Below are 13,942 nucleotides of genomic sequence, written 5' to 3' on the forward strand. Positions count from 1 at the left end.
ATACATTAAGAAATGTCTGAAAAAATTGAGAGAAATGCCAAAGAGGAAGCAATTCATTTCAGTTAGGGTGGACGTTTAGGTAGCTGGGAAGGCTTCATACAGAAGGGAGATGGCATTTGCTAGGCCTAGACAATAAGTTCCTTGAGTGCCGGACAGTATGCTTTCTTTATCCTTATATTTCCCTAGCAGCTAACAATGTCTTGCATATACTAGGTATTGTTGAAGTTAACTGAAACAAATGAATTTTAGATGGACAACTATGTTGATTCATAAAACAAATGCAGCCAAGCAAACGTAAAAACCATAATGGTACACATTTCCTAATTTAAAGCGTTATCAAGAAGGCCAGTCTATATCACAAAGTGATGAGAAAATCAACACAAGGCCAAAGAGCTAAAAAGCTTTAAAAGTAGAATGATTTATATTCTATTAAAAACCTCTCCAATAAAGCCTTTTAAATTATCTCAGTAAAGTAGGTGGCATAGTGGTTAAAAGCTTGGCTGCTAATCAAAAGGTCAGCAGTTCAAATCCACCAGCTGCAGTTCTACCTCTCCTATAGGGTCGCTATGAGTTGGAACTGACTGGACAGCAACAGGTATTTTGTATTAGTAGATTTGGGCTACAGTTCTGATGGAAGTATCTAAAATTGGTAGAAATGGATGTGAATCAGGTATCTGCCTGAATACTATTATAATTTTCATTCAAAAGATAAAAGTCACACTAAAAATGTTTAGAGGCAGTATGGAATAATAAAGAACATCAAAAAAAATTTTTAAAAACCCAAACTGAAACCCAACTGCTTATGTTCGAATCTAACCACTTGGACAACTTATTTAACATCTCTGTTTCAGTTTCCTCACCTGTAAAATAGTACCAAAAATAGCACCTATCTCATTAGGCTGTTAGTAATGATTAAATAAGTTATGACATGTACAAAGCATGGAAAAGTACCTGACACAGTAAAAGAACAAAAATGTTATCTATTATCATTATTATAAATATCAGTAATAGCACTGGAAATCAAATGAGTATGTTTTGGCCTTAAAAGTATCAAAAACAGAGATTAAATTGTACTTGCCAACATGACCTAGGGAGAAGAAAGTTTTAAATTATTAAAATTTCCCTCTGAACAGTTGAGCCAACAATGGTTAAATGCTTAATCCTCTCAATGGATCAAGGGAGAAAATAAGCCAATGAAAAATAAACCTCTACTTGTGATAGAGTAAACTGAGGGAAAGGGACCAGGGAAAAGCTAGACCTGCTCTGATATATGGAAACTGGAAGCAGGTAGTACTATAAAAGATTTTGAGAACTGATGCAGATGGTGCTATTTTCATCCTACTTAGATAATGTAAGATCCAAAACCACTCCTCCAGCTCTTCCTAGTATAACGAAGATGAAAGGCCTAATGTTCAGCCAAAGTAACAAAAAGCGTTACTAAAATTATATGTGCTCTAAACCACTGTCATCTTGAGTAGAAAAATACCCGGCCTGTAAAAAGGTATCTTATCTTAGAACCATAAATGAGCCTCTTTTTTGTTAAATGAATTTATTAATTTCCTCAAAATACATGGAAGGGTTTGTAAAGAAAATTAAAATTGCTTTTCTATATATGAATAAGGCTAAAACATAAAAAGAAGTCAGACAAGAATACTGGGGTCACCATAGACATTTAAGCCACAGAGAACTGAGGGGGCAATGGATTAACAGAAAAGTAACAAGGGAAGTCAGGGGCAAAGGATATTATCTTCCAGCAAGATGAAGGGTATAATGGCTTCCAAAATGCCAGACTTTTCCTTGAGGCATTATGCCCATTTAAGGCCAGGTAGGCAGGTTTTTAAATTCCTCACATCCTGAGGTTTAAAATTGGATTTTGACTACTTCTCTCTTCTGGAAAGAGACGTTGTAGCCTACAGAACATCTGTGGCATCATTCATAAGAATGGGTTAAAACTTACATTAGATTCTTATTCTATTCTTTTCTTTGTCCCATTAACTTTTTAGGATTAATCCTTGTGTTATGCTAGTCCATCTCCTAGCCTCTAACTTCTCAACTAAAAACCACCTAATAAAAACTCATTGCCTTTTGGTTAGCAGCCATAGCTCTTAACCACTGTGCCACCAGGGCTCAACTACCTAATAAAAACAAATAAACCAACAAAAAAGCCCGTTGCTGTCAAGTCCATTCCAACTCACAGCGATCTCAGAGGACAGAGCAGAACTGCTCCATAGGGTTTCCAAGGAATGGCTGGTAGATTCAAACTGCCGAACTTTCAGTTAGCAGCTGAGCTCTTAACCACTGGTACCTAATAGGGACAGTTTAATCTGTTTCCCTGCCCTTTAAACAAAGGATACCAAAATGAAACCAACTTCTTAAGGTAACAACTGCACTTAAAAAAAGTAGAATGACACACTCAAACATAATAACATAATAAAATGCTGACGGTTGTTGATGCTGTCATGAGTACAGCATTATCTATTTTGTTGTTGTTGTTTTTGGCAATTTTCATTAATAAAAAGCTTTCTTACAAAACACTGAAAAAATACAGTGGCAAAAACACCAACAGAATTATCTTTTTAAAAATGTCATTTAGTAAATATTTTAAACATTTTTATTATAATTAGGAGAGAATATAATCCAACTACTAAAATCATCATATATTCCAGTTATCGCACCATTCTCAGAAAAGAAAAGCCAATTCACCAAATAAGCAGATGCTGGTGATGCATCTGCAACAACAAAGAGTAAGTATGCTGGATAATGAAAAACTTCATTGAGAGAAAGACCATTTATAACTGCAGTCATGTCAGAAGTCTCCCAGTATCTCAGCTGTGAGGGGGTAGATTATAAGTGCAGCTGCAACTCATCCACATGCATGAGTCTCAAAAGCCCAAGGCCGTTTTAAATGTCACTTTACACATATCTATATAGAACTAGAAACAGTATATGGAAAGGTCCTGATAATTATTTCCATTTTTCATGTAGACTATAATCAGGACTTCACACAGACTGTTTCTAGTTGTTTTTAATTTTAAAACCATCACGTCATAAACATACTCTATAAAAAAAAATATTGCTTTTTCTTAAAACTGTCTACGTTACGGATTGAATCATGTCCCTATACCTGTGGATGTAATCCCTTTTGGGAATAGGGTTTTGTTTGTTATGTTAATCAGTTTAAGGTATGTCCTAAACCTACTCTGAGTTACAAGCCCATGGAGGTACTTCTGGGTGGAATCTACGAGTCCACCCAGAAGTACCTCAAAAGAAAGGCCTGGTAATCTAATTCTGGCCTGGTGATCTAATTCTGAAAAACCAGCCATTAAAAATCCTATGGAACACATATGGGATCTCTATGAGTCTGAACTGCCTTGACAACAACTGGTTACTGGTATCTTCATAATAACCACTTAAGTAAAATAAAAAGATCTTAATCACAGACGTCTGATAAACATGTAGAATCTAATGCATATTTCATAGAACACTTGCCTCTGGAGTTCCTAGTGCTTTCACAGCATTCAGATCAGATCCTGAGCAGAAAGTATTGTTTGCTCCAAGGACAATGAGGCCTTTCCCCTCTGTCCAATTTTCTAATTCAATTACTTTTTCTAGAAGTTGTAGCATCATAACACCTGTCAGAAAGAAGAGAGGGAAATCACAAACATGTATAAGACATTAGAAAAACAGAAATAATTTAGAAACTGTAAGATGTCAAGCAGGACTCATATTTTACAAGTATTTATTAAATATCTCTCAAATGTCTATGTTGGTATTACGAAGTATACGAAAGAGATATATATGACAGTCCCTTCTTTTAAATAGCTTACAGTTTGCTAGTTGCATCTATCTAGCTACCTCAATTAAGAAATCATACAAATACGTGACTAGGTAAAACAATTAAAAGAATGTATTATATTTATCTTAGGAAAAAGGAACTTGGAGTGGAAAATGCAGGATTTGGTGGTAAGGAAAAATATTATTTAGAGCAAAAATAAAACATAGAGATCTGATTCACAGTAGTACATGTGAAAGATGTTAAATGTCTTTGTTAACAAGCTCACTAAGAGTTATGGGTATAACATATGACTATAAGATTTTATGAGGTATTAATCTATGGTATACAGAATAAAGGTGACATTCCTATTCTACTTACATAAGAGATAGCATAATAAGATGTTAGTTCAAGAAAAGGGTAGTATGGAAGCGGGAACAAGACGGCAGAGTAGTCAGACACTTCTGGTGGTCCCTCTTACAACAAAGACCCGAAAAAACAAGTGGATCGATTATATATGACAGTCTAGGAGCCCTGAACATCAAAGGCAAAGGTGAGGAATAAGACTGAGTGGCAAGTGGAGGGAAAGACTGTTCAGAAGTGACGGACCTAATCCAGTAGGAACCGGCACCCTGCAGGCTGGATCCTCTGTTGCGAGCATGGTGAGATAGGCAGTGGCATTCAGGACACATTTCCCACATCAGGGAATCCACTCATGTTTCCAGAATCAGTGAAAAGTGGCACTCTTAGCATAATATAAGTACTTGAGTCCAATTTACTGCGAGGACCAAAAAACATCCTTTGGAAAAAACTCACTCCCATTTAACTGACTCCTCCCCATTCTGCACAGGATCCCGAGCCAACTTCACTGCTGTCTGCTTTCCCTGGGCTGGAAGTAAGACCTGTTGCATGCCCTGAGCCACCCTCCCAGCCTTGGAGAAAAAACAAATTTAACAAACGGGAAAATAAAATAATCTGCCAACTCCCCTAAACTGGGAACTCAGGGTAGAAATGGCTCCTTTGCCTAGCGGCAGGCATAAGAGGTCCACAGTCTTTGAATACCTTTCACCCCTGCATAGATCCGTGTGGGCCCATTTCAACAGCGAAGGCCCTCATTAGCACAGTACAACAGGGTACATACCTGAAGTCTAACTTCAACTGTTTCAGCTACATGGTGGAAAGGCGGATTTGACATCACTCTGCCTATTAAGCAGCATCCTCAACTACCCTCATCAGGGGCCTGAGAACTGGTGGCTTCACCCATGCCACTTAGCCACCCTTGACAGTGGTCCAAGAAGTGGCGCCTCCCAGTCCTTACAGCCAACAGCATTGGGTGCCCACAGTCTGGTTGCAAAACCCACCTACCTAGGCACTCTAGGGTACAGGGACACGCTTTCCTCATAGACACTTAGGCGCGGTTGTCAGTCCCCTGCCTTGCTCGGAGTGTGACCCCTCTATTGCAGCCAGACACCAGTGCCTACACCAATCACCCCTGCTAATCTAAGACTATAGGTGAGAGCCTGTACCACACACTTGGTGACTATCTGGACACCTAAGCTGAATCCATACAATAAAGTAAATGGACTCCTGGGCTCATATACTTAGTAACAGCTCTAACCACCTGCTGACAGGAAATTAGAGCTTCAAAGGCACCAATAATCAAACTAGCTCTCTCGAACAGCCTATTTGGGCGTATCAAAACAAAACAAAGCAAGAAGCTAGGCACAGCAAGCGAATATAAAATAAATACAACAACTTATTGATGGCTCAGAGACAAGAGTCAATATCAAATCACATAAAGAGGCAGACCATAATGGCTTCAGCAAGCTCCCAAAACAAAGAATCAAGAAATCTTCTGGATGAAGAGAACTTCCTGGAACCAATAGATGTAGAACATAAAAGATTAATATACAGAACTTCAAAAGGTCCGGCCACTAGCAGAACAAGCCAAGGAACTCAAAGACATAGCATTAGAGGAACTTAAGAAGATTAGAGAAGAGCATAATGACAAATTTAATAGGCTACAGTAATCCATAGAGAGAAAGCAAACAGAAATTCAGAAGATTAACAATAAAATTGCAGAATTAGACAACTCAATAGAAAGTCATGGGAGCAAAACTGAGGAAATATAAGTCAGAATTAGTGAAACTGAAGATAAAACACTTGACACCAACATATTTGAGGAAAAATCAGATAAAAAAGAATTTATAAAAATGAAGAAACCCTAAGAATTATGTGGGACTCTATCAAGAAAAATAACCTACGAGTGACTGAAGTACCAGAATGGGGGGATAACAGAAAATATAGAGAGAAATGTTGAAGCTTTGTCAGCAAAAGCTTCTCTGTTACTGTGAAAGATGGGACGATATCTATTCAATATGCCCATCGAACTCACACAAGGTAGATACTAAAAGAAAGTCACCAAAAAATATAATCAAACCTGCCAAAACCAAAGTAAAGAGAGAATTTTAAGAGCGGCTACGGATAAACGAAAAGTTACCTACAAAGGAGAGTCAATAAGAATAAGCTTGGAGTAGATAAGAACTGCTTTAGGTGAAGGGAAGGACAATACTCAATACATGGAAGGTCAGCTCAACTGGACTGGACCAAAAGCAAAGAAGTTTCCAGGATAAACTGAATGCTTCAAAGGTCAGCGGAGCAAGGGCGGGGGTTTGGGGACCATGGTTTAAGAGGACTTCTAAGTCAATTGGCAAAATAATTCTATTATGAAAACATTCTGCATCCCACTTTGAAATGTGGCATCAGGGGTCTTAAATGCTAACAAGCAGCCATCTAAGATGCATCAATTGGTCTCAACCCACCTGGATCAAAGGAGAATGAAGAACACCACGGTCACACGATAACTATGAGCCCAAGAGACAGAAAGGGCCACATGAACCAGAGACCTACATCATCCTGAGACCAGAAGAACTAGTTGGTGCCCGGCCACAATCGATGACTGCCCTGCCAGGGAGCACAACAGAGAACCCCTGAGGGAGCAGGAGATTAGTGGGATGAAGACCCCAAACTCTCATAAAAAGACCATACTTAATGGTCTGACTGAGACTAGAGGAATCCCGGCGGTCATGGTCCCCAAACCTTCTGTTGGCACAGGACAGGAACCATTCCTGAAGACAACTCATCAGACATGAAAAGGACTGGACAGTGGGTAGGAGAGAGATGCTCATGAAGAGTGAGCTAATCATATCAGGTGGACACTTGAGACTGTGTTGGCATCTCCTGTCTGGAGCGGGGACGGGAGGATAGAGAGAGTTGGAAGCTGGCAAAATTGTCACGAAAGGAGAGACTGGAAGGGCTGACTCATTAGGGGGACAGCAAGTGGGAGTACAGAGTAAGGTGTATATAAACTTATATGTGACAGTCTGACTTGATTTGTAAACGTTCACTTGAAGCTCAATAAAAGTTGATAAAGAAAGAAAGAAAAAAAAAGAATAAGCTTGGACTACTTTTTTTTTTTTTTACTCAGCAGAAACCATGCAGGCAAGAAGGCAATGGTATGACATATATAAAGCCTTGAAGGAGAAAAACTGCCAGCCAAGAATTATATATCCAGCAAAAATGTCTCTCAAATATGAAGGTAAAATTAGGACATCTCCAGATAAATAGAAGTTTTGGGAATTTGCAAAAACCAAAATTACAAGACACACTAGAGTCCTAAGGCCAGAAAATCAATAATATCAAATAACAACCCAAGACTAGAACACAGGACAGAGCAACCAGATATCAACCTAGAGAAATCACAAAAATAAATCAGAGCTAAAAGGCTCAAAACAGGGAAACACACGTTATTATGTAAAAGATGACAACATTAAATCAAAAAAGAGGGACTAAAAAATACAGCCATAGATCTTTCATATGGAGAGGAAGTCAGGGCAATATAAAGAAATAAAAGTTTGGTTTAAACTTAGAAAAACAGGGGTGAATATTAAGGTAACCACAAAGGAAACCAACAATCCTATACATCAAAATAAAAAACAAGAAAAACATAAAGACTCAGCTAATACAAAAGCAACAACATTGAAAAAGAGGGAAGACAATATATATAGAAAAACTACTTAGTGCAGAAAATTAACTGGAAAAAAACTGTCAACAAACACACACAAAAAAAGACATCAAAATGACAGCCCTAAACTCATACCTATCCATAATTACCCTGAATGTAAACGGACTAAATGCACCAATAAAGAGACAGAGAGTGGCAGAATGGATTAAAAAAACACTATCCGTCTATATGCGTGTATATGCGACACACCCTAGACTTAAAAGACACAAACAAACCAAAACTCAAAGGATAGAAAAAATATATCGAGCTAACAACAATCGAAAAAGAGCAGGAGTGGCAATATTAATTTCTGACAAAATAGACTTTAAAGTTAAATCCGCCACAAAGGATAAGGAAGGTCACTATATAATAATTAAAGGGTCAATACACTAGGAAGATATAGCCATAATAAATATTTACGCGCCCGACGACAGGGCTCCAAAATACATAAAACAAGCTCTAATAGCAATGAAGAGAGAGCTCCACAATAATATTAGGAGACTTCACCACGCCACTTTCAGTGAAGGTCAGAACATCCAGAAAGAAGCTCAATAAAGACACGGAAGATCTAAATGCCCCAATCAATCAACTTGACCTCACAGATATATAGAGAACACACCACCCACCAGGAGCCAAGTATACCTTCTTTTCCAAAGTACATGGGACATTCTCCAGAACAGACCACATATTAGGTCATAAAGCAAGCCCTAACAGAATCCAAAACATCAAAATACTACAGAGCATTTTTTCTGACCATAAAGCCATAAAAGCAGAAATCAATACCAGAAAAAGCAAGGAAAAAGAAAAACAAAACAAAAAACATGGAAACTGAACAATACCTTGCTCAAAAACTACTAGTTTATAGAAGAAATTAAGGACAGAATAAAGAAATTCATAGAATCAAATGAGAATGAAAACGCTTCCTACCACAACCTTTGCAACATGGCAAAAGCAGTGCTCAGAGGTCAATTTATAGCAATAAAACCACACATCCAAAATGAAGGGCCAAAATCTCTACGACTCGAATAAATAGAAAGAGGGCAGCAAAAGGAGCCCTCAGGCACCAGAAGAAGGCAAATCATAAAAATTAGACCAGAATTAAAAGAAATTGAGAACAGAAAAACAACTGAAAGAGTTAACAAGACCAAAAAGCTGGTTCTTTAAAAAGATCAACAAAATTGATAAACCATTGGCCAAAGTGACGTAAGAAAAACAGTAGAGGAAGCAAATAACCCGAACAAGAAATGAGATGGGTGATATCACACAGACCCAACTGAAATGAAAAGAATCCTAACATTATACTATGAAAAAATTATACCCTAATTTGAAAACCTAGGGGAAACGGACAAATTACTAGAAACACACTACCTACCTAAACTAACACAAACAGAGGTAGAACTGAATAAACCTATAACAAAAAAAGAGACTGAAAAGGTAATTTAAAAATTTCCAACAACAACAACAACAAAAGCCCTGGCCCTGAAGGCTTCGCTGGAGAATTCTACCAAACTTTCAGAGAAGAGTTAACACCACTGCTACTAAAGGTACTTCAGAGCATAGAAAAGGATGGAATACTTCTAAAGTCATTCTATGAAGCCAGCATAACCCTGATACCAAAAAGACACCAGAAAAAAAGGAAATTACAGATGAATATCCCTCATGAACTTAGACGGAAAAATCCTCAACAAAATTCTAGCCAATAGAATTCAACAACATATCAAAAAAATAATTTACCATGACCAAGTGGGATTCATACCAGGTATGTAGGGATGGTTTAACATTAGAAAAACAATCAATGTAATCCATCACATAAATAAAACAAAAGACAAGAACCACATGATCTTATCAATTAATGTAGAAAAGGCATTTGACAAAGTTCAACACCCACTCATGATAAAAACTCTTAGCAAAATAGGAATAAAAGGGAAATTCCTCAACATAATAAAGGGCATTTAAACAAAGCCAATAGCAACATCATCTTAAATGGAGAGTCTTAAAGCATTCCCCTTGAGAGTGGGAACCAGATCAGGACACCCTTTATCAGCACTCTTATTCAACACTGTGCTGGAGGTTCTAGCCAAAGCAATTAGGCTAGAAAAAGAAATACAGGGCATCCAAATTGGTAAGGAAGAAGTAAAAGTATCTCTATTTGCAGATGATATGATTTTACACACAGAAAGCCATAAGGAATCCACGAGAAAACTACTGGAACTAATAGAAGAGTTCAGCAGAGTATCAGGATACACGATAAACATACACAAATCATTTGGATTCCTCTCCATCATCAAAGAGACCTCGAAGAGGAAATCACCAAATCAATACCATTTACAATAGCCCCCAAGAAGATAAAATACTTAGGAATGAATCTAACCAGAGATGTAAAAGACCTACATAAAGAAAACTACAAGAAACCAAGAGACCTACATAAGTGGAAAAACATACATTGTTCACAGATAGAAAGATTCAACATTGTGAAAATGTCTATCCTACCCAAAGTGATCTACAGATACAATGCAATTCCAATCCAAATTCCAATGGGAGTCTTTAATGAGATGGAGAGTGAAATCAACAAATTAATACGGAAAGGGAAGAGGCCTCGATAAGTAAAACATTACTGAAGAAGAACAAAGTGAGAGGTCTCACACTACTTGATTTTAGAACCTATTATACTGCCCCAGTAGTCAAAACAGCCTGGTACTGGTACAACAATAGATACATAGGTCAACGGAACAGCATTGAGAATCCAGACATAAATTCAACCACCTATGAGCAGCTGATATTTGACAAAGGCCCAAAGTCTGTTAAATGGGGAAAAGACAGCCTCTTTAACAAATGGTGCTGGCATAACTGGATATCCATCTGCAAAAACAGGAAACAAGACCCATACTTCACACCACACACAAAAGCTAACTAAAAATGAATCAAAGGCCTAAATACAAAATCTAAAATGATAAAGATCATGGAAGAAAAAATAGGGACAATGCTAGGAGCCCTAATACATGGCATAAACAGTACACAAAACATTACTAAAAAGGCACAAACATCAGAAGGCAAACTAGATAACTGAGAGCTCCTAAAAATCAAACACTAATGCTCATCCAAAGACTTCACCAAAAGAGTAAAAAGACAACCTATAGACTGGGAAAAAAACTTTGGCTACCACAAATTCGATCATTGCCTAATCTCTCAAATCTACAAGATATTGCAAAACCTCAACAACAAAAAGACAAATATCCCAATTAAAAAACGGGCAAAGGATATGAACAGGTGCTTCACCAAAGAAGACATTCAGATACATGAGGAAATGCTCACGATCATCAACTATTAGAGAAATGCAAATCAAAACTATAATGAGATATCATCTCACCCTAACAAGGCTGGCACTAATCCAAAAAACACAAAATAATAAACGCTGGAGAGGTTGTGGAACACTTATACACTGATGGTGAGAATGTAAAATGGTACAACCCTTGGGAAGTAGATTCGGTGCTTCCTTAAAAAGCTAGAAATAGAAGTATCATATGATCAGCAATCCCACTCCTTGGAATATATCCTAGAGAAATAAGACCCCTCACAGGACCATATACATGCACACCCATGTTCACTGCAGCATTGTTTACAATAGCAAAAAGATGGAAACAACCAAGGGGCCCATCAACAGATGAATGGATAAACAAATTATGGTATATTCACACAATGGAATACTACACAACGATAAAGAACGTGAATCTGCATAACTTGGAGAAATCTGGAAGGCAATACACTGAGTGAAGTTACTTGCAGAAGGACAAATATTATATGAGATTGCTATTTTAAGAGCTCAAGAAAAGGTTTAAACACAGAAGAAAACATTCTTTGACGGTTATGAGGGTGGGATGGGAGGGAGAGGGGTGTTCACTAATGAGATAGTAGACAAGAATTATTTCAGGTAGGGGAAGGACAACACACAATACAGGGGAAGTCTGCACAACTGGACTAAACCAAAAGCTAAGAAGTTGCCTAAATACAACCAAACACTTCAAGGGACAGAGTAGCAGGGGCAGGGGTCTGCGGACCATGGTTTCAGGGGACATCTAGGTCAATCGGCATAACAAAGTGTATTAAGAAAACATTCTGCATCCCACTTTTGGTGAGTGGCAGCTGGGGTCTTAAAAACTAGCAAGTGGCCATCTAAGATGCATCAATTGGTCTCAACCTACCTGGAGCAAAAGAGAATGAAGAACACCAAAGACACAAGGTAATTATGAGCCCAAGAGACAGTCTCAGCCTGAGACCGGAGGAACTAGATGGTGCCTGACTACCACCAACGACTGCCCTGAGAGGGAACACAACAGAGAATCCCTGATGGAGCTGGAGAAAAGTAGGATGCAGACCTCAAATTCTAGTAAAAAGACCAGGCTTAATGGTCTGACTGAGACTGGAGGGACCCTAGAAGTCATGGCTTCCGGACTCTGTTACCCCAAAACTAAAATCATTCCTGAAGCCAACTCTTCAGACAAAGATCAGACTGGACCATAAGACATAAAATGATACTGGTGAGGAATGTGTGTCTTTGCTCAAGCAGACACAAGACTATGTGAGCAGCTCCTGTCTGGAGGTGAGATGAGAAGGCAGAAGGAGACAGGAGCTAGTTGACTGGACAGGGAAAATACAGAGTGGAGAGAAGGGGTGTGCTGTCACATTGTAGGGAGAGCAACTAGGGTCACGTAACAATGTGTGTATCAGTTTTTTCATGAGAAACTAACTTAAATTGTAAACTTTCACTTAAAGCACAATTAAAAAAAAAAAGAGTACTATATATCATCTTGTTCCAGAGTTGGCACAATGCTCTGAGGAGCCTGAGGCATACTGTGCAAGTGCTACACGGGCTGATAATAAGGTGCCTATCGACCAGCTACCGAGTCCATGATTTCTTGATTAGACTGTCATTCCGAAATTTTATTGGAGACTGTTTAAAATGGACAAGTTTAAAGTGCAACCAGCAACGACTGTCATTTTAATATCTGCTAATCATTATCTTTTGGATACATTTACCTTTGGTGATGTTCGAAGTTCATAAAGTTCACAGTGTTCTCAAACGACTGATTTGACTTTTCTCTGCCTAGGAAAATGCTTTAGAAGTCAACATAAAGATCTTGGTAGAAGGCTAAAACTAGCAAAAAATATGTCTTACAAGGTTCTAAAACTAACTTTATAAATAAGTGCTATTAAATTATGTACACTTCTTTGGAATGTAAATCCTATAATGTTAAGAACTATGATTTTCTAAAGTAAGCAGTAGTGGCGTGGTTCCACAATAAATGTTAAATTAATGTCAGTGACTCACAAATGACTAGTGCAGCAATCCTTTCTAATTGCTAATTATGACCTAGATAAAATCGTAATCCTTTCCAAGGATGTTCTAATGCTTTAGAAACACAGTTCTTGCTCTGAAAGAATTTTCAGTCTAGTAGGAGAAACCAAAATAACACACTGAGGTAAGAATAAATCTGGATAGGTAAAAGTGGAGCTTCAATCATCCATAATATTTAAGCTTCTAAAAAAATAATGCTGGCCATGAGTATGAAAAATCTGTAACTTGCAGATAATCTTAAATTCATCATTTTGACATTTTAAAATAAACTTTTATGAATCAAAAGGAACCTCAGAAAGTAACTGGCTGGGTGATTTTCAAAGACCTTGGGCCTGCAGGGTATGGGGCTCACTCTTCATCTCCCAACCCAACTCAACCTAAGTGAAGGCTACTCCCCAAATCAAAATGGCTCTGCTTTTATTAGTTTTATATATCATGCATCAAATTAGTATTATTTGTTTCCATTTAAATAAAAGGCTTTACTACTTACAAATTATTATTTGTAGCTATTCAGTAGTAAATTAAAACTAGTGCTCTAGTCTAACTCTGGGTCAGCCCTATTTTCCCAATTTTATTTTCCCTAGGCTAATATTAAAATTTATGTATATTATTCTTGGAACCAATTGAAGGTAGGGAGGTGCACTGTTCAATAAAGTGGCCATATGCCACATGTAGCTACTGAGCACTTGAAATGTGCCTAGTCCAAATGGAGATGTGCAATAAGTATAAAAAACACACCAGATTTCAAAGATTT

The 13,942-nt window shown here is 37.8% G+C and overlaps 1 protein-coding gene across 3 annotated transcripts in view; it reads right to left on the minus strand.

The window, feature by feature from the left end:
* ECHDC1 (ethylmalonyl-CoA decarboxylase 1) overlaps positions 1 to 13,942 on the minus strand; it is a 57,699-nt gene that overhangs the window by 17,033 nt on the left and 26,724 nt on the right. For all 3 annotated transcript variants that reach the window (XM_010594027.3, XM_003404226.4, XM_010593993.3), the window contains exon 3: positions 3,490 to 3,632. In XM_010594027.3, coding sequence (XP_010592329.1) covers positions 3,490 to 3,632 — 143 coding nt within the window. The remainder of the gene's footprint in view (positions 1 to 3,489; positions 3,633 to 13,942) is intronic.

This window comes from Loxodonta africana, chromosome 1, assembly GCF_030014295.1.
Source record: "Loxodonta africana isolate mLoxAfr1 chromosome 1, mLoxAfr1.hap2, whole genome shotgun sequence".
Taxonomy (NCBI): Eukaryota; Metazoa; Chordata; class Mammalia; order Proboscidea; family Elephantidae; genus Loxodonta; species Loxodonta africana.